General features: G+C 48.4%; 1 protein-coding gene across 4 annotated transcripts in view; it reads left to right on the top strand.

The window, feature by feature from the left end:
* grin2ba (glutamate receptor, ionotropic, N-methyl D-aspartate 2B, genome duplicate a) overlaps positions 1-21250 on the top strand; it is a 74280-nt gene that overhangs the window by 37762 nt on the left and 15268 nt on the right. For all 4 annotated transcript variants that reach the window (XR_015103159.1, XM_086132357.1, XM_086132358.1 and 1 more), the window contains exons 5-12: positions 1443-1586; positions 2294-2564; positions 5323-5515; positions 11538-11652; positions 16437-16645; positions 16836-17007; positions 20127-20280; positions 21008-21133. Coding sequence is in view for 3 of the 4 variants with exons in the window: in XM_086132357.1 (XP_085988483.1) it covers positions 1443-1586; positions 2294-2564; positions 5323-5515; positions 11538-11652; positions 16437-16645; positions 16836-17007; positions 20127-20280; positions 21008-21133 (1384 nt within the window). In the remaining variant the exon portion in view is untranslated. The remainder of the gene's footprint in view (positions 1-1442; positions 1587-2293; positions 2565-5322; positions 5516-11537; positions 11653-16436; positions 16646-16835; positions 17008-20126; positions 20281-21007; positions 21134-21250) is intronic.

Raw genomic sequence — 21250 nt, 5'->3', positions numbered from 1 at the left:
CTTGTTTGCCCGACCACTTTACTTTCTCACCCTCTGCCTTTCTGGGCTTCGGTATCGGTCTTAATTATGTATTTTTCTGAAAGGCTAATGAAAATTTGGCTCTCTGAACGAGCATGTTGGACAGTACGTTAATACTGCTCTTAAGAAGAGTAAAATAGAGAGAGAGCCAGAGGAAACAATGGAGTAGAGGGGAAGGGGGGGGGGTGCGAAAGTCTGAAAATTCAATTATAACCGCGGCCTGGCAGACATTCCGCCGGTATAAATGAGAGAGCGGAGCAGAGCTACGGTTGGATGATTAAGACAGAGCAAGATAAAAAGTTGAAGAAGCAAATGGATTCTGCTTGGCGCAGAGACATGACTCCAGCATCAGCGCGCGCATCATTATTTCATGATTTTCAAACACAAACTCATTTGGCGAGTCGGCGGTGCGCTCGTTTTGCGTTTCACACGGCACACGATAACGACATGTTTCCATCCTCACGTTTGCCGGCCGCGCCGTTAAATCGCAAGCTCCCACCTCAACGCAACAGCCCTGATCTCATTAATGCAGAAACAAGGTAGCGGATCCCCGGGGAGGGCCAGCTTAGCCTTTGATGTGGAGAGAAGCTCAAAGGCGGTCCTAAGAAGCCGAAGAGATTTCAATAGCCTGTCTACTTGATTGTTAGTCACACCGCAATCTCACATGGAGGCGCGGTTACATACAGTGACCGGCCCGCGTCTTTTGAAGACCGCCTAAAACGGCGCGGCTTGGATTTTTAAGGCATTTTTTGGTCACTGTTGAGTACTGTAGTGGTATATCGATAAGTTTCTACGCCAGCGATACGCAAAGATATCAAGACTTGATGACCGTGGCCACTTCTGGATCTAAAGGACTTACTCATGCACAGTATCGATCTCACGTCGCAGTCTTGTCAAAACTTGGACTTCTCACTTTGTTCTTTTGTGCCGTTCGATATCGCCTTTCTAACAGCGCTGGATATCCGTGCGCGATTGTCACCTGCCAGACTACACCACGGTTTAGGATTAAGATTCGCGACCGTCACGGGTCTTGGGTTCGCTTCTCTGAATTAGGCGGCGTCTTTGTAGGTGAAGGTCATCTAAACGAGCGTTGTATATATACCAACTGTTTGCAAAGAGCGTTTTCCCCACAAGGGTGTGTTAGCGTCAACCCATGAGAATGACGGATGGGATCGGGAACAGCAGTTTGGAGTCGCCTGAATAAGCTTGTGCCGGCCCTGCGGACAAACTGATTAAAGGAGTCATCAAGGCAACTAATGAAACTCGTGACCGCTATCATTATAAGCCGCCGGTGTCTTCTACGAGCAGAAGAGAGCCGGCTAATTTAAAGTAGTTGACCGATATCCGTTGTGCAAAGCCAACGACGGTAAATCAAAGTCCGGGCCAAATGCCGTTCCTTAGCCTCGTCTTTCTCTCCTCCGCAGGATGACGACTCCATGTTCTTTCAGTTTGGACCCTCCATCGAGCAGCAGGCTTCGGTCATGCTCAACATCATGGAGGAATATGACTGGTACATCTTCTCCATCGTCACCACATATTACCCGGGGTACCAGGACTTTGTCACCAAGGTAATGCCGCTGAGAAGAAAGTTACGGTACATCGGTGTCGTGAATGAAATGGAAACGACAAGGCCCGGCGCAGCTTTGTGCGTGGGACTCGTCCGTGACGTTTCCGAGAAATTGTGCTCTGTCACGTCATCAAAACAAAATGTTGCGGGTTGATTGCTTGGTGGAGATATTAACGAATCCTTTCAGAGCCCACCGTCCATCCAACCTCAATTCCTTCGTCTCCGTTCACCTTTCCGGTCAATTAATTAAGTCCACATTCCAAAATGGCCGAGATTTAAAAGGCTGGGTGCTCACCGTTCTTCCTTCCGTGGACTGGCTCCAAATCAAGGCACACTTCCTCCACTCTTTCGCCGAAGTGCTCCAAAATTGATTGTGAAGGTCGATAATAATTTATTCCGGCTACCTCAGCGGAGCAATGAGCTCCGTCTTTCTATCACTCACCATCTTCAAGCCATAAAAAGTCTGGCTAGACTGCGACCACTCCTTTAGTACCTTTAAAATCATTCGAAATACCTACTAATGAAATGTCAATAGCGGATCGTTTTTTTTTTTCCCCTCCACTGAGAGGCGCATGTTCCGTTGCTCTCACGCAGTATTTGATGAGGCGGACCAAAAATTCACTTGGTGCTCTTAGTTTAAACTGATTTACACTTCAGACACGGTTGATACATTTGATGACCCTTATTTTTCTGCCCCCCCCATTACAGATCCGGAGCACTATCGAAAACAGTTTTGTGGGCTGGGAACTGGAGGAAGTTTTACTTCTGGACATGTCTGTCGACGACGGAGATTCAAAGATTCAGAACCAGCTCAAAAAACTGCAGAGTCCCGTAATTCTTTTGTACTGCACAAAAGAAGAGGCAAACACCATTTTTGAGGTGGCCCATTCGGTTGGGATTACTGGTTACGGCTACACGTGGATCGTGCCCTCGCTCATTGCTGGAGACACCGACGTGGTCCCTGCAGAGTTCCCAACAGGTAGGAAATTTGGATGCAGTCTTTGGATTTTGAAATAGATGATGCGACTCGGACACATTTGCCACTATTCCACAACCGAATAACTCTGAGCATTTCGAGTTTGTTTGGCAGGAGCTTGCAGCGGGAATCACAGCTTTGACTCGTTGTTTTTCCCGTGTTAAAACAAATGGAACATTGCCTGACTTCAGTTCAGGGGGGTGCATTATATTTCACACTTGGATGCGCACCTGATTGTGTGTTGGCGTGAGGCCTCGAGATTCATAATCAAAGTGGACATGATGTCACTGGTTGTTCTCGGCTCAACATTTTTTAGCTGTGCTCTCGGGGGAGATATAGTGGTGATTTACTGTCACTGTCTTTGTTCCCTCATGTGTGGGCTCTGTGCGTATGCCTTATCTGTTTGCGTGCTCTTGACTGCCGAACGTGCAGACCGGCAGCATGTGCCTCATTCAGCTCCTCAAACTCAAGTTAAAAACAGGGCACCCGTGAGTTTGTCTCCCTTTGACTTCCTCAAATTTTGTTTAGGACCGTATCGGTTGTGCAAATCACACAAGTTCCATCTTGATTCATGCAGCCAGAGAGGGATGAAAAAAAAAAGCACGACCCGCTCATGTGGTGCCCGGGTGGTGTTTCGGTTAACGCTGAAATATTATGAGATGAATTATATAGGACATCGTGACAGAGAGAAGAGTAAATGTTAGCTACTCATTTAACGCCTGATAAATCAAATACAGACTGCTGCGCCAGCATACATGACAAATAGCAGATTTATCATCCAAGCATATGATGGCGAGATGGATCGACGCACTGACTGGCGGACTAACCGATAACTAGCTATCTAGCTATCTAGCTAGCTATCTGGCTGGCTAGGTAGTTATCTGGCTAGCTAGGTAGCTATCTGGCTAGCTAGGTAGCTATCTGGCTAGCTAACTAGCTATCCTATATGATTCATCTCATAATAGATTTGCAATGGCACAACAAAAAAAATATGATGTCAGATTACATCCACTCACATCTATATAGTTTTTTTGCCACAAATACATGAATTGCGGACATTGGAAAAGGGAGTTATTTTCGATAGACGAAAGGAAATCAGTTATGGGAAAACAGAAATGTTGCCAGTTTATGCTCCTCTACTCTTAAGACTGGCATGTCTGTGTTGTGACACTTTTAAATATACCCTCAGAGATGAACAAATATATGCACATCAAGGCCTAATTCCTCGGTCTGAGCACATCGACGCGCGCATTTTACATCTCGTGAAAAATAAGATCCAAAGTTAAAGCGATAGGCAACTGAGGGCGAGCGAGTGAGTGCGTGTTGGAAGCGCGCCAACAGCGAGTGGTCCTGGAGGAAGAGAGCTGTCAGCGGTGAGGCCCCCCCCCACCCCACGAGGGAGGCAGTTTGCCAGGCCGCCTGTCTATTTCTCAAACGCTGACATGCTAGTGCGCTGGCTGACATGCGGTCATACACTGTCACACGGATCCAGACAATTTGATGGCGAGAGAGCGGGGCAGATTAAAAGGCAAACTGAGTGACAGATATCCGGATAAATTGTTTTGAAAGCAGCGCGGTCTTAGCTGAGGACGATGTGACCCCGATCCCAGCGGTGCCCGAACAGGAAGGCCACTTACGAGCTAGTTCCACAAAGCGCGAGGGCAGTTGTCGCCGACCGTTGGAGAAAGAGGCAAACCTCCCCTTCCACTTTCCTTGTTTGAAACTTATTTGTTTGAGGCATCATCGACAACCCAAAATATATCGAGTTCATTCACTTTTCACTTATTACTCCCCCACGTCAACCGGGAGAGACTCCAGCTCACTCTAATTATGACGAGCGCTGTAGAAAAAGGATGGATGGGCGATTACCAAATAGACTGGGAACATCTTATTGCGCTAACCGAACAAAATCCTGACAGACCCAAATTACCCGTAATTTCAACATGATCTATGCGCTGCGCTCAAATCGGTGCGTCGCAGAAGCCACGGTGTCATCAATTACCGCCGACTATTTGTCACGAGTTAATCATATGAGGTCAATAACAGCAGATTATATCAATGGATCTCATTATCAAAATGTCAACCGCATTCTAATATGTGGAGCTAATTTTCCAACTAAATCACCCCCCTCGCGTTGGGCGACTTTCAGTTCTCACCGTTTAATGCCATAGCGCAAAACACATTCCATCATGAATCAACCAAAGTGTTTGCGTTGAAATGAAAAGTGACACCAGGTCGCTTGCATATGTCGGCACCTTTATGAGTGGACGGATGGCGTGCAGGTTAGGTAACGGAAAGAGCTTCGGAAAAAAAATGTTCCTAAAGCGACAGATTGGAGAGAGAGAGAGAGAGAGAACAGCACTCAGGTAGAGGATAAACAGACGCGCCGAAAGGCTAACAAACAGAGAGCGACAGGGCTTCAGACTGACAGATGGACAAACAGAGCAAGGTGATAGATGCGCAACGGCTGCGTCGTCTACCGTCTCTTGGAAGCTGTTCAAAACATGTCCTCTCTGTCGAGTCAAGCAGAATGATCAACACTCCCTTTTTATTTTATTTTATTCCCCCCCCCTCATCGGTGTCTCTTTGCTCCTCCCCGTTTGATCCCCTCTCCCCTCGCTCCTCATCTTGCAATGTTTACCTTTCGGATTTCAACCCTTCCCCAACTCGCGCTCAGTTTCAACAAATCCGTCTGCCGCCTTCTGGATCTCTCCGGCTGTCTTTTGAATCTTTTCTCCGCTTGCCGTTTCTTCCCGCCAAGGGCTGCTGTCTGTGTCCTACGACGAGTGGGACTACGGCCTCGAGGCCCGCGTCCGCGACGGCGTGGCTATTATCACCATGGCGACCTCCACCATGATGATGGACCGAGGTCCCCACACGTTGCTCAAGTCCGAGTGCCACGGAGCTCCTGAGAAGAAGACCCCCATCTCGGGAAACCCCAATGAAGTCCTCAGGTGAGCGATGCTGAAGAATGCCCACATGCTGTCGACTGAAAATGACATCACACGTGGTCAAGTAACGGACCAATCGCGGCTCATGTCGCGTGAACGTGACCTTTTTGCTACCGAAAATGAGTCAAATATCCCTTTGACCTGTTGCTGCCTCGACGGATCTGCATGAAACGGCATCTCATCGATCCGACGCAAATGTTACACAACTGCCATGTCCGCATTTTGAATCGGGTTCAGAGTAAATCCGGCTTAACGTGAAAGCACGAGACCCCGCAAACGCAATTGAACGTTATTTGCTGATATCTACTTGTAAAAATGTCTCCGATGGCAATCAAAACCCAACCCCGAAGGCAAACTTGAATAATGCAACGATTTGGACTGACGTCGCCGCCGACGTGTTCATTTCGTCATCAGTTTGTCATCGTGCTTTCATTTCATAGGATTGTCAAGCTGCCCCGTGTAATAATGTGCGGGAATTGGATTAGGTATCCCTCTGACTCGCCAAACCCAATTAGGGGCAGTCATTAACATGCGGCAATGGAATGAGCACGATTTAGACACTGCTTTGTCTCTTTCCTGGTTTCGATTTGTTCCACGCAGTTCCCAATCCTCTACGTAAAAGAGACGGGCGTTTTTGTAACGCGGATGTTTTCATATATTTGCCGATGTCGCTAAATAGGGCGCAGAAAGATTAGGCAGAGCCGTCGGTGCCGTTCTACGCCAATGACAAAACAAGCGCAATATGTAACATTTTGTTGCTAACAATAAAATCGCGTCAATGAAGCCAACCTGCCAAAATGGAGGCGTGCCTCGTCTCCCGAGACCACCGAAAATTGTCACAGATGCCGTTGCGCAACCCCAAACGCCTTCCTCCCCCCTCCTCATACTGCGATCATCACCATCCACCATATAATCACAGCGCGCTCACACAAAAGCCCCCCTTCACGGACGCCTTGCCGTGAAAGTCCGACCCCGCCCCCTCGGCTGTCCGTCTCGGCGGCAGGCCCTTTTTTTCGACCGGCTGCGAAGCTCGGCGTACGGCGTCCTAATTGGTCCCAATGGCGTTTCGCTGGGCCGATGCAAACCCCTGTCACGCTGCGCTCTAGAGCTCAGCGCAGAATTCTTTTCGGGAGGGCGGCATCTCCTCTCAGACACTCCGAGTGTCTGCTTTGGTCATGTCTTTGCAGTGTGTGTGTGTGTGTGTGTGTGTGTGTGTGTGTGTTTTTTTTCTACTCTAATTAAGAAAGTCGGTGAAGGCTGACGTGTGTGGAGCCCAACAGATTACGACCTCACTCATGCCTCAAGTGTTGCCCTGTGACTTTTGGAAAAAGTGTGCTTGACGTACTAGCTTAAGACTTTGCTGTGTCCTAATTTGTCCCGTTTCCTTTTCCTGACCATTTTTTCCCGAGTGATGCGTTTGTAATAATATTCAACTGGGATCAGCGGTGAGGCAGTTACAGTATAAATAAACATTTGGTGACCGCTTAAGCGCGTGCGCTCTCTCTCCCCTTCTCCATCCCCTCCGCCGGCGTCCGTGCTTCGGACGTCCAGTTTTATAATCAACTTAGCGACGTTGTTGATTCGATCAGCTGCAAGCGCCGCGGAGATCCTTCTCCCCTTTGCCGCTTTAACTCCATTTGTGCGGCGATAACCTCTGTCTTCAAGTGCTCAATCAAAGAGATCATCATTGGGATGCAGTCTATGAAGTTTGAAAGTGAGCGGCCGCCCGCCCTCCCGCGCCTGACGGTTCGCTACTCAGTGAATCATCAATGGACGAGGTGATGGGTAAAGGAGGCCCGAGATAGAGAAACAACTCGATATGAGGCGCTGTCGCTCTCCCGCGAACTCGAATACCACATCGAGGAACCAAAATGCGTGCAGACGCATTCAAAATGCTTCCGTGCAGGACGGCGAATGGTTTGATGAGGATGAAAAGGACGCGAGTCATATGCTGCGGCCTTTTCAATCACTCCATAATCGAACACTCGCGGGAGATTTTTTTTCTAGCGGCAAACGAGAGCTTTCTTTTTCCAGATTTGCCCCCGCTGTTTGGGTCGCGCTCCCCACCTTTGTTTTGGATTTTCTATTTCATTCGCCACTCATCTGTAGCCGAAAGGAGCCTAATTATCAGAAAGTCATAACTAATTCTCTCTTCGCCGAGAGTCTGCGAGAAAAGAAGTCCTGGAAAGACAAACCATGGAAAATTGATTGAACCCCAGCTGCGGAAAGGAAGACTAATCGGCAAATGATGGGAATTGGATTAGAAATTGTTCTGACTCTCCAAAACTAATTAGGAGTAGTTATTAATCTGTGGAAATAGAATGGGCACGATTCAGAAACCGTTTGCTCTATTTCCTGTTTTCTGTTTATTCTGAGCAGCCCCATCTCAAATTACCTTCCGGAGCGATAAAACTCCTTTTTCGAGTGGAACGTATTTTTACTCAATTTCAGGGAAATCGCAGCGCTTCAGAGAGAGGGGGGCATCATCAGCGAGAGTTCTCTGTTCGATTTTTCTTTGAAGCTGCGACACGGCTTGTTTCGCATTTGCGGACAAAAGTTTGACTTCTGGCCACCGACTTAGTTTGTGCTGTATCGTGCGAGTCAAATGAGGGGAAGCAACAGATTTGTGGCACGCCGCATTTTTTTGTTTATTGTCCCGCCACATATTCTAATCATAAAATTAAAAACGACTTGCATGAAAAGGCCCAGAGAAAAATGTTGACAGATGGCGCACTTAAAAAAAAAAAGAAAAGTAAAAAAAAGTTGAATCTTGCTAGTCATTCCACTTTTTTTAGATCTTTTTTTAAAATATAAATTCCTAGTTTTACAAAACAATATTCGTATTCTTTTGTGTCCATGAGCAATCAAATGGTCACGACTATACAGTCGTAAGTAAATGAAATTCACAGTACGCAGCCCTGCGCTATCCTGACAGGGAAAGATAACAGAGGGAAGAAGCCAAAAGAGAGCATCCGAAAAGAGGCGCACAAAGCACAACAGTGTGAGGATCACGAGTTTGACAGCAGGGCCGCCGACCCCGCGTGCCGTGGCCACGTTCCAAACGAGCCGCAGCTTGGAAAGGTGTCAAGCGCTTCTGAAGCTCTCTGGACGCTTTTGAACTTCTGCTGCCTCGGTGGTGCCCGCGAAAGAGTGTGTTTGTGTGTGTGTGTGTGTGTGTGTGTGTGTGTGTGTGTGTGTGCGTGCTTGTAAAACAGCATCATCATCACCCGACTGGGCTGTGCAGTGGCTACGTGCTAGCCGCACCTGAGCGTGCGTGCGTGCGTGCGTCGCGCTTGACTGCTCCTCGATCTGGGTCAATTTAGGGATGATTACTGTTTGATCGCCAACCTGGCATTGTCGCAGCGCTGTCTTCTTTACATTCGCCCCCCCCCCCCCATATATATACTGTATATATATAATTTTTTTTTTGCATGACCACACAGTGACAAATGTCCCATTTTCCATCCATCCAGGTTCCCGCGTGCAAATCTAATAAGTACACGGCGCCACACTAATTGCTACGGAGCGTCATTCATGACTAATGTATTTCTGGGGTTAATTTATTGAAACGGCCTTATCAATATTTCACACGCCTCCTCCATTATTCACCTGAGAACGCGCGCTCAAACGTATCTGTGTCAACCCGTGAAATTTAGCACAGTGAGCGGCGGTGTGTTCTTCGCATGTTGTTCTCACGCGTGAACTTGAAATAGGACCATGGATGAAAGCAACGGTGCGACCGGGTCACTTCATTTGCGAGTACTTTTAATTGGACGGGTGGAGAGAGCTGCTGCTCGTCTGTTATTTCACCGGGACTGTCGTTTCATTGGAATTGAATCATGGGTGCTTAGTTGAATGAAATTTGTGACAATGACACGTCATCACATAAAAGGAGGAGGCAGGGAATGCGACCAGAGTTTCCATGGCGACCTCAGTCATGGAGTTTTAAGCACGGCGGGACCTGCGGAATCCGACAAGTTACATCGGGTACCTGCAAAAAAGGGAGGGGGGGGGGGGGTGATCATTTAGGTGCCTTTCGCAACTTTTGAAAATAGAAACTTAACGACCTTTCAATTTGAGCGTTTACAAATTACAATTTAAAAAGGCCTCAATATGACACCGTGCATTTGTACAGTTTCAACCGCACAAATGCACCGTCCGTATTGACAAACGAATCCCCGATTGGCAGTGCGAGAACCAACATGACGCAAGAACACATTTGAATCTCAACCACCTGCCCCCCCCCCCGTCCCCTTATTTTCTCAGAATCTCATCACACTCTCTCTGTCTCGTTGCCGCCCACCCTCCGAGAGATTACCGTTACCATAGCGACGCAGCGGATTGGCTCGGAAGTCGCAGTGGTTGTGGTTGCCGCGGCAACACACCCGCGCTCCTGTTGCCGCTCGTCAGGCAGGTGTGGGACGCACACGCGCTGGCAAACAACGGCCCGGCGTTGCGCCGCGCGTGGCCGGCTCAGTCGAGATGAAAGGCGCCGCCGCGGCGTCAAGTCAATTTGTAAATGGCCTTTGGTTGACGCAGCGCATTCCGTGCACTTTGTGTCGTCTGTGCCGAAGCTCCGTGGGACGGGGCCGTCCGTGCGCGGGTCACATGGGGCCGCATGAGATGCCGTTATCCCCGGATGTCGCCGTCCATCAAATTCCAATTGTGAGAAGATCAATATTGAATGCAGGGAATCGAATAAATATGCTAGCTTTAGCGTAATTGCTGGATTATTACCTTCCATTTTGTAAAATGGATATACGGTCTATAGGTAGGCGAGTAGATACGAGGATGCGTCCACGGGCAGATGGATAGATAGATTTTCTCCTCTCGTACATATTTCATCTACATACATATGGTAGCCATGGTTATGAGGTGGAATGTTGCCATGGAAACTGTCAGAGAGAGGAGGGGGTGGGCGGGTGAGAGACCAAGTGTAAAGGGTGACGAGCGAAAGAATCAAGAAAGAGATCCTGTGGGGGGGGGGGGTTGTTTTTTTATTTTTATTTGTGTGTATGTGTTGCATCTTTATACCTCTCCGAGGAGCAGTGAGAGTTTTCGACTCCACACTTGCACACATTCTGGTTACTTGTCATCTAAGGACACACTGTTCAAAGGGAGGTTGGAAATTAAAGAATTCAGAAAGAAAAAAAAGATTGGAGGTTTTTTTTTTTTTTTTGTAAGTTAAGGTTTAGTGTGGGGGCTATGCATTATATTCAGGAGTGCCCATGTGTGTGTGTGTGTGTGTGTGGGTGTATATGAAGTGATTTGAGCTCACCTGACAAATCTTCCCATGTACGCACACTCGCACACTCTGACGCCCTTTCACTATAATCGTAGCACGAGTGTTTGAAATGTACGCGTGTGGCGTCGCGATGCTGAAACGAGGTGAAATTATTTCACCTGACAGGAACAATGCTGCTTTTGCTCGCTTTCTGCTCCTCCACCACACAATCACACCGCCGGAAACCGACACGCTGAATAACACAGAATGCGCATCTACCACCAGGGAATCATTTTTAATTCATTTTTCACTCTGGAGATTTTATGTGTCGAGGTATGTCTTTGTTCGTCGACTGAGTCTGCAATTCAGACAAGTTGCATCTATCGTTCTTCGTGTTATTACCTTAGTTTCTTTTTGGGGTGTATTTCGGCCACTGAGATGTTGTTTCCGAATAGAAGGCATCCAGTCACCGAGCGCACGTCAGCTCAAAAATCCTCATCTGGCTCGTGTTGCGCCGGGCGGGTTGCCAACGCAGGCGGGCCGTAGCTTTTTCAATTATGTGAATTGTGCGACATCGTAGTCGCGGAGTACACAAAACGAAAGGTCTTTGTCACGACGTGAAGGAATGCAAATATTACAAACAAGCATCCGTATGATGCAACACCGCAAACTATAACCACAATCATGAACGTGACACTCGCGTTGTTCGTTGAAACTGGATCATTTCAAATGAATATGTCCAGTGTGCCAACCTCGCTCAAATCCAATCAAATTCTTGCCCTTTTGTTTTTCTGCACTCAGGTACCTGATGAACGTGACGTTTGAGGGCCGTAATCTGTCATTCAGTGAGGACGGCTACCAGATGCACCCCAAGCTGGTCATCATTCTGCTCAACAAGGACAGACAGTGGGACAGGGTACGTTTGTGGGCGTATTCGCCGTTGACGACGCGCTCTCGCGGCTCATTTTACAAGAAAACATTTTTTGGTTCATCGAATGATGTCAGCGCGACTAAATTCCTTTTGTTCTCCTATTTTGTTCATGCTCATCAGTAGTCGATTATCAGAGTCGGATCATGCCAAGCTGACTCGAAAGCAATGACGGCAAAGTGAGTTTCGTGACGGCGACGCAAATATGTGCTTCCCTCCTCATCACATTTTCAGTTTGGAAGCACTTTAAAGCCCAAAAGCTTGACAGGCACCGCACTGATTAGATCGGATCAGATTGGCGAAGGTGCCTTTGCGCCGCGCACGCTCCAGAGCGATGCTTCGCTATGTGCGGTTGTGACAAACGATCACAATCCTGACCACCATCATCGTGTAGTTTTATCACATTCCTCCTTCGTTTTTGTGTTCCGTCATCTAAAACGTGGTTCTAATTATTATTATTACATCGCATCAAATTGTTTGGATCGCTTTCGTATATTTTTACGCCATTCTTCGGGTTTGTGAAATGCTCGATCATAAGATGTGCTTTGCAGTATTGAAGTGGCGGGGCCCAAAGTGATGTTTTTATTTCTTTTCATTGGGCCTCCAAATACCCGGCAGCAACCTCTGACCAGGCCTCCTTCTTTGGCCCGATGCCACATTTGAACAAAAGTTCAAAGTTGGAATTTACAAAGCACAACAATGTTTGTCTCTTTTTAATTCTGAGATCAAATAAGCTTGAAGAAAATGTCTTGAGCGGATAGAGAAAGGCCATTTGTGAGCGGCGCTGGGTTTAATCGTCCCGAGATGCGTCCGTGGTATCCTAAGATGAAGCCATAACCAAGCGCCACCTGACAAGTCGGCGCTTGCGCATCCAGCTTCCGCCGCTCTCGCAGCTGACTTCTGTGACTCTTCCTCTTCTCTCCTCTTTTGGCTTTCTCCGTCTCGCCCCCCCGCATCCAATCTATATTCTGTCCTCTGATCAGAGAACAAGGTGAGCGTCTCCCCTTCTGTCCCCCCCCCCCCCGTCCCTCTTCTTCGCAGCCCCTCTCGCCCCCGCCGTTCTCACTCATGTTTAATTCTCAGCTTGACTCGCAGCTGAACCGCTGGTGTGGATCCTAATGAGTTGCGGCTCTTACACGCGTCCTTGCTGGCACCTTTCGAAGGAGTGCGAAGACTCCGGAGTGTCCAGTCACGCGCCCCCCCCCCCCCCCCCCCCCCGCCCGCCAAGTTCGTCGCCGCGCAACACGTGGACTGAACGCGGTGGACACTTGAAGAAAAAGGCAGCAGCAGAGTCACCAAGAGTGCTGTGGAGTGAGCGGCACCAGGGGGGAAATGGACTAATTGATCACTCTTGGTTGGAGGAGAGCCACAAGGGGCTCGGCCAGCCCTCCAAGCGTACACCCCCCGCCCCCTTTCTCCACGGGTCATGTGACGCTTTCGCTCCATCCATCTTCCGTCTCGTTGGTCGATAGAATTTCCGCTCTCTTCTTTCCCATTTGACGTATTCCTTTTGACCGTCTCGTTACTCCTGGTCTGAATTCTCATTTCTTAGTTTCAGTCTTCGTCTTCACGCCTTTCGTTCATTCTCAGATCATGGTCCTTTTTTTTTCTCTCTCTCTCTCCTCCCTTTTTGTTTGTATTGTTGTGGGGTATGAACAACAAGTCAAGTCAAGTCAACAGTATTTATAGAGCACTTTCAAACAGCCATCGCTGCATACAAAGTGCTGTACATGGAGCAATTTAACATGCACAATAAACAGTAAGACAAATCGGTAATAAAGGCGGTAGAAAGCACCAAACGGTAAAACCAAGAACAAATCTAAGTCATGCTGAGTCAAATGCCAAAGAATACAAGTTTTGAGGAGGGTTTTGAAGATGGGCAGCGAGGAGGCTTGCCGAATGTTCAGTGGGAGGTCATTCCAGAGAGAGGGACCAGCAACAGAAAAGGCTCGATCCCCTCTGAGCCTCAGTTTAGTTCTTGGTACTTCTAATAAAGTCTGGTCCACAGACCTGAGGCGCCGGGCAGGTGTGTAGGGGCGGATGAGCTCAGAGAGGTAAGGTGGCGCGAGATTATTCAGAGATTTGAAAACAAATAAGAGGATCTTGAAAATAACTCTAAAATTAATGGGGAGCCAGTGAAGGGATGCCAGAGTAGGAGTTATGTGCTCCCTCTTACGAGTACCAGTCAAGAGGCGAGCGGCGGCATTCTGGACCAGCTGAAGGCGCTTAATGGAGGACTGGCTGACTCCAAAGTAAAGGGCATTGCAGTAATCGAGCCGGGATGTGACAAAGGCATGAATTACTGTCTCAAAGTGTTCATGTGAGAGGAGAGGTTTTATTTTGGCCAGCTGTCTAAGGTGAAAGAAGCTGGATTTAACAACGGCACCAATTTGCCGATCGAGTTTGAAATCACTGTCCAGTTTAAGGCCCAAGTTTGAGACTGTTGACTTAAGATAAGGAGACAGGGGGCCCAAGTCTACAGGATGGAATGTACAAGGGCCACTGGGACCAAACAATATCACCTCTGTCTTCTTTTCATTGAATTTCAAGAAATTTTGTGCCATCCAGGTTTTGATTTCCTCCAGACAGGATAGGAGTGGCCTTAATGAGAAGGCGTCTTTCTTGCTCAGTGGGACATAGATCTGGCAGTCATCTGCATAGCAGTGGAAGGGAATACCATGTTTCCTTAAGATGGAACCCAATGGGAGCAGATACAGCGAGAACAGCAGAGGCCCCAGAATTGAGCCCTGTGGAACACCACATGACAGGGGAGCAGTGCGTGACTCAGAGCAGCCAAGGCTGACACAGAAGGTTCTGTCAGCTAAATAGGACCTAAACCACTCAAGAGCACTGCCGCCAATGCCCACCAAGTGCCGCAAACGAGTCAGCAGAATACTGTGATCCACGGTATCAAATGCTGCAGTTAAGTCCAATAAAACTAGACACACGTGGTCTCCAGAGTCATTTGCCAGGAGGATGTCATTAGAAACGCGTAACAGGGCTGACTCCGTGCTATGCATCGTCTTGAAACCTGACTGGAAGACCTCCAAGATGTTATGTTCATCCAAGAAAAATTTCAACTGCATGTGCACCACTTTTTCCAGAATTTTGGAAATGAAAGGCAGTTTGGAAATGGGCCTGAAACTTGACAGCACATCTGGATCAAGACCAGGTTTCCTGATCAAGGGTTGGACCACAGCATGTTTAAACTGTTGGGGAACTACACCAGAAGAGAGGCTGCTGTTGATGATATCCAAGACTGATGCGCCAACACTCGGGAGAACCTCCTGAAAGAAGTGCGGGGGAAGAGAGTCGCAAGGGGAGCCAGATGGCTTCGTCTGGCGAACTACATCTTCCAAAAACGCCAAGGACACAGTTTCAAAAGAATTTAGCACAGCTGAACATGGAACATGGACAGAGGGATCAGATGCAGTATTTGAGACCGGAGTCCTAGCTGTAGAGACCTTATCAATGAAAAACTGAAGGAATCTGTTGCACATCTCGGGTGAAGAATCCGCAAGTAGGCAGAGGGGGTTTGAGTACAGAATCTATCGTTTTAAATAGCGCGCGTGGGTTGTGACGGTTAGCTTGAATAAGGTCCGACAGATATTCTCTTTTGGGCTCTTTTACTGTGAGCTGGTAGTTACGCCAGCAGTCTTTCCAAATTTGATAAGAGACATGCAATTTGTCATTTTTCCACTTGCGTTCGGCTTTGCGACACCCCTGCCTAGCTGCGCGGGTAATGTCGTTAAACCATGGCTCGGGTTTAGGTTTTGGGAGCACAGTTTTTGAAGGAGCCACCAAATCCAGGATGGCACGGCATGATGAGTTGAACCAAGAGGTGAGTTCCTCTGTGTTCGACGAGGGTACGCAAAGGTTATTAAAGGCATCAGAGAAACGACTAGCAGTGCGATGGTTAAAAATTCGGCGTTTAAAACTAGGAGCGGCAGATTTCACAGCAGCATGCGATAAGACTACGTCAAATAAAACTGCCATGTGATCAGAAATCCCATTTTCAAGGACTTCCAGATTTGACACCGGTAGACCATAAGCAAGGACAAGGTCTAAAATATGACCTTGTTCATGTGTCGGGCTGCTCACATACTGCACGAAATTAAAAGAGTCGATAAGTCTTAAGAAGTCCTTTGCTAGCATTTTTTCCGGACAGCACACATGGTTATTAAAATCCCCCATTAGGAGGAAATGATCATATCTCAGCCTGATTTCCGCAAGAAAGGTTGAAAAGTCGCTTAAAAAGTCTTTGTTGTATTTAGGAGGACGGTAAATGACAGCACAACAAGTCACAATGTCCGAAGTAACCGTGCTGGACAAAGTTTCTCGGCCACCATTAGATGTGCAGAGTACGTTGTTTTTTTAGCAAAGCCGTCATGACAGTATTTAAGTCGAATGTCACACAGCGCCGACCTCCGCCGACTCGTAATCAAAAGTGAAATAGGAAATTGCCTTGGTTTTGTTTGTCCTTCTGTTTGTTCATGATAAGGCTCCTTACGGGTTCACGGGGACTGATGGTTGGTTACGATTGATTGCGATTGTTATTCTGAGGCGTGGGCAGTCAAATCCATGCGACAATGTCTTGAAACGGTGAAAATAAATCCGCACTCTCCTACGAGTACTCGCCAAGATCCTTACATTGCTTCCTTGGAATCGGTCAGCAAAATGTGTTTCTGTCCGCAGACATTTTTGGTATCGACCCTCTAGCTGTCATTTCAAACCCATTTGGTGTCCTTTTTTTTTCTTTTTAATGCCGACAGGTTGGCAAGTGGGAGAACGGGTCGCTGTCCATGAAGTACCACGTGTGGCCTCGCTATGAACTCTACGACGGGATTGCAACCAGGGAGGACGACCACCTGTCCATCGTGACACTGGAGGAGGCTCCCTTTGTCATCGTGGAAGACGTGGACCCGCTGAGCGGCACTTGCATGAGGAACACCGTGCCCTGCCGCAAACAGATCAAAACATTGTGAGACGCCGCGCTCGTTTTTATTGATCAGAAAGTCACGCAAACACCCTCCGTCCCTTTGATCGGAAATTGCAATTGGTTTACGTTAAATGCGCTTCACTCGGCTCCGTTGAATGACGGCGCAACTGGCCCGAGGCCATGGGTTTTTTTTTCCATTCACAAAAAGAGCTAATCGCGTGTTGGAATGCAGGAATCAGACGAAGGAGTCTGGGATCTACATCAAGCGCTGCTGCAAGGGCTTCTGCATCGACATCCTGAAGAAGATCGCCAAGTCGGTCAAGTTTACGTACGACTTGTATCTGGTGACGAACGGCAAACACGGCAAGAAGATCAACGGGACTTGGAATGGCATGGTGGGAGAGGTAAGGGAGGGGTTTTTCTTCCACGCATGTCTGTTTTCAGTCCGTAAGATTTGTGAGTGCGCCTGGAAGCTCAGTTATTGAACAGGCCCATGGACACGACCACCAAAGGTTGCATTATTGCTCATTAAGGACTCTGAATTTTCATTCTTCTTCTGACTAAGATTTATGACTCCCCCTTTGTGGGAACCGTTGAACCGAAAAGTTCTCTGTTCCGATTCGAGAGCCCTGACCTCAACCCCTAGTTCATCCTAATCACCTTTAGCCGCTGGCCCTCTCTCAGGACCAACATCAGGACCAAAGAGTAGTACTCGTATACAAAAGTGTAGAATTGCCCTCAGCTTACGGACACAACTTTGAATAAAACTGGCTAGATAATAAATATGTCACAAAGGGCTTGCGTTTATGTGTGGGCGAATTAAAAAAAAAAAAAATGTCCGCCTTTCTTCCCAAAGTTTAAACGAACTCTGCTATATTTAGCTTGGCCGTCTAAAGGATGAATTTCTTTACGGATGTTTGTTTTCATGCCTTCCCTTTTCGGCCCCCCAAAGCGGTTAGGTCAGCGGTCTCTTAACATTCGATAACAACACCGCGGTCCCGCCGGGTCAAAGCTCGCTGTCGGTACATCAAGCCGTCACGGCGAGCCGCGCTTGTGCCGTCTGGTTGGTGGTTTGGTAACGAAGGAAAAGGGAAAGCGGATCAATCGCGGCTCAAAGGTCACAGGTGGAACACACGGCGCCGTCGATCTCTGAGAACCGTCAAGTCCGCGTAACCTTCGCAAGTCACGAGCTCCATGACGACGCGCCCGTTTTTCCCCGCCGCTGGCGTTTCACTTTCAATTTACATTAAACTGACCCGTTTCATCGATTATATGAAGCCATTCTGCCGGCGCCAGCTAGTGTGCACCGAGCTATAAGTGTAGTCACCTGTAATAAACGCCATCGCCCTTGCTAAAAGCGTCATAATGTGCCGTCTTCTTCTCGGGCCCCACACATGAAATGATCATTAGCAGTGGGTTGGGGTTTGGCTGTTTGTCAAACTCTATTTCGCGCATACACACACGGAGAGGAGAGCATCAAGGCAGGAGTACCAACACGTACACAAACCGATGATTGCACAAATGTCAGTTCCGTTGTCCCCCTTGCTCTCTCTTCCTGAATTCCTCTCACACAAGCACACTGTGCTTTAGCTGTAGCTAGCCCCCGCCCACCCCACCCCCCCGTCTGATGGAGACTTGCTGCGACCTTCTCCAGTTGGGAAACAGCCAAAAAGATGAAATATTGATTTCCAACTCTTAGTTAGACTGAGATCTGGACCGATGCTGAGACACACGCCTACACACACACACACACACACACACACACACACACACGTACTCACGCACACACAGCACGCGCTCGTGAACACTTTCCCTGATCACTTCAGGGCTTTTACACAATTAGTCACAACTTCAAAAAGAAAATAGTTCAAATTTGGGGCGGAGGGTGTGTGTGTGGGGGGGGGGGGGGGGGTCAATAATTGCTTCTCCAATTAAGTGGCATTTGTTCACTGCAGCAAGAGATGACATTGCCATTCATATTCTTCTTGTAAAAGCTTACTGGCAATCTTATACCGGGCTAGGCCTTCCAACGAGTTACACACACACACACACACACACCAGCTGAGAAGCTTGCACACGCTCGCACAAACTCTGATCCTTGCTCACTCATTCTCAATAACACCCACACGGGTCACTTTCATAACACGGAGAGAACATGTCGTAGGAGGAAAATGGAGAGCGAGCAAATGAAGAGAGAGAGAGAGAGAGAGGAAGTGAGTGCACTGCCGCACGGGCTTCTTCTCTCCCCCTGGGCCGACGCTCACACATTAGGCGCTCTTCCCGCTGACAAAAAAGATTGTAAATACGCACTCGTTGCCGTACCACTCAGGCTCACATCGACAACCGGGTGTCTCTCTCTACCTGTGAGGGTCCTCTTCACGGGTGGGGAACAAAGGTTCCCTCCCATCTCTTCATGACTCACACGCGCAGGCAGCAACTCTCTCTCTCCCGCATGCCGGAGCTTTGACTCAGGCACGCTTTATGAACATGACATTCGCAAGCCACTTAGGCACAAATTGCGGAATAAATATACTAAATACCTGTGGCGAAGTACTGGGGCGGGGGGCCGGTAGAAGTAGGACGGGTATTGGCATGCCTATTTGGAGCAGCCATGACCCTCTGTGCTAACCTACTTCCCCCCCCCCCCCCCCAGTGGGCAGTAAGAGTGTCTGTCCATCTTCCCCTCCTACCTTTGATAATTACATCCACACTCTGCATGTGTCATTAGAAACTTGCCGCTCGACAGCCTGATAAGATCCAAAGATAAGAACAATTCCTTTTTTCGGTGACATCTCGACTAATCGGGTGCAGCGTCGTTCTTCGCCAATGCAAACGATAAACGCAGTCATAAAAATCCTCCGTCGGACGCAGAAGTTACTCCTTGCGCGCCGCTTAGGTTTTTCATATTTATATTGTCGTTGATCATTTTCTAATTAGAAAAAAAAAAACAACTCTCGTTTCTTTAGCTCAATGATACTCTTTTGTTGCAACATGACGGTTATAAAAGGCACCTTGCGGTGTCCTCACCCCGTTCCATTTTCTCAGGACATCGTTAATACAGACGTTCACACGTTCGTTGGCAGCGATGACCAATCTGTGTGCCACGACACATTAGTGTTCCGTGAGAGATCAGCAGCCGTGCCACGCGAAATGATTCAATTTCACATAATTGATCCACTAAATCTGTGCCAGCAGCACATAGTTGACAGGCCCGAACCATGAAACGTTCTCGACCACAACAGGCTACGCAATTAACCCTCGTCGTGACATTTTTCTTTGTGCGTTGTGTAATGTAGAATTCTACACCTTGGCTCAATCAAGGTCGAGGAAAGACTGCTCACTGGGTCCGATATCAAAGCTGCACGCGCGGTTAAAGCGAGACCAAACAAGAGGTCAAACGCTCCTTCGGGACACCTGGCGGCGAAACCCGCAAACAAGAAATTGATCGAGGATTTTTATTTTTTTGGTGCTGTTTTTACGGGTAGGGAGAATGGATGCTTAACGTATTGCCCTCGTTGTCCAGGTGGTGTTAAAAAAAGCCCACATGGCCGTCGGTTCCTTGACCATCAACGAGGAAAGGTCAGAGGTCATCGACTTCTCCGTCCCCTTCATCGAGACGGGCATCAGTGTGATGGTCTCCCGTAGCAACGGCACCGTTTCGCCCTCAGCCTTCTTAGGTGAGCAACGGGGGTGTTTTCTCCGCGGGGCTTTCATGGAAACGGACGCCTGCATAACTGTCGTATTTGATATTCCGACCGAGCGCCGCGTTAGGCCGGCGATTCTCCCGAAATGAAATGTAAATGTAAATGCCGGAATAGAAACGTGAAGCGGTACCGCGTCCGCACTTCACGTCTGTGCCGGTGGCCGTCGGCTAGAAAAGATGGTGAAGAATGGAGATGAATTTTCCGAAATGTCCAATGAATGTCTTACGAAACGTCGAGTTTGACACGCTCGCGTCCGTGCTTTTGAGTTGCGGAAGAGAGCGCTCCGATGTCGTACGCGCGCTGTAAGTACTTCGGATGTCACAAGAGAGAAGGGGAATTGGATTAAGCACGTGTTAAGAAGAGTGTGCGAAGCCCGCCCGTGTGCACGACAATGCCCTCACTCAAGCAAAACTGAATTCTCTTTGGCGGTTTATTCATGTTCCGATCGCAATCTTTGTCTCTTTGCCCTTTGCTTCCCACTCAACTCCATTTCTCCTACTCGTCCTTTCTTTTCTCGATCCGGCCATTTTTGTTCCCTATTCTTTCAAACACACTTCCTCTGGTACCCTTTCATTTCCCACCCCCCCCCCCCCCCCCCACCGGTGTCTCGTTCTTATCGCCGTTGGTCCACGCCGGCTCCCTCTCACTGGTCTCTCCTCGTCTCCACTTCTCCTCTCTCTTTGCCCGGCTTGCCCTCCAGAGCCCTTCAGCGCGGACGTGTGGGTGATGATGTTCGTGATGCTGTTGCTGGTGTCGGCGTTTGCCGTGTTCATTTTTGAGTACTTCAGCCCCGTGGGCTACAACCGCTGTCTGGCTGACGGCAGAGGTGAGGGCCCGCAACTCCACGCACACCGCACACTTGTAAACGCGCAAACGACGACGAGACGCGCCGGCTTGGATCACGCGGCGCTACTGTACGAGAGGGTGTAAAAAATGGTGGTGG

This window comes from Hippocampus guttulatus, chromosome 16 (genome assembly GCF_054856545.1).
Source record: "Hippocampus guttulatus isolate MCC_2025c chromosome 16, RoL_Hgut_1.0, whole genome shotgun sequence".
Lineage (NCBI taxonomy): Eukaryota > Metazoa > Chordata > Actinopteri > Syngnathiformes > Syngnathidae > Hippocampus > Hippocampus guttulatus.
The sequence above is the reverse complement of the archived record's forward strand: the minus strand, read 5'-3'. Positions and strand labels throughout refer to the sequence as shown.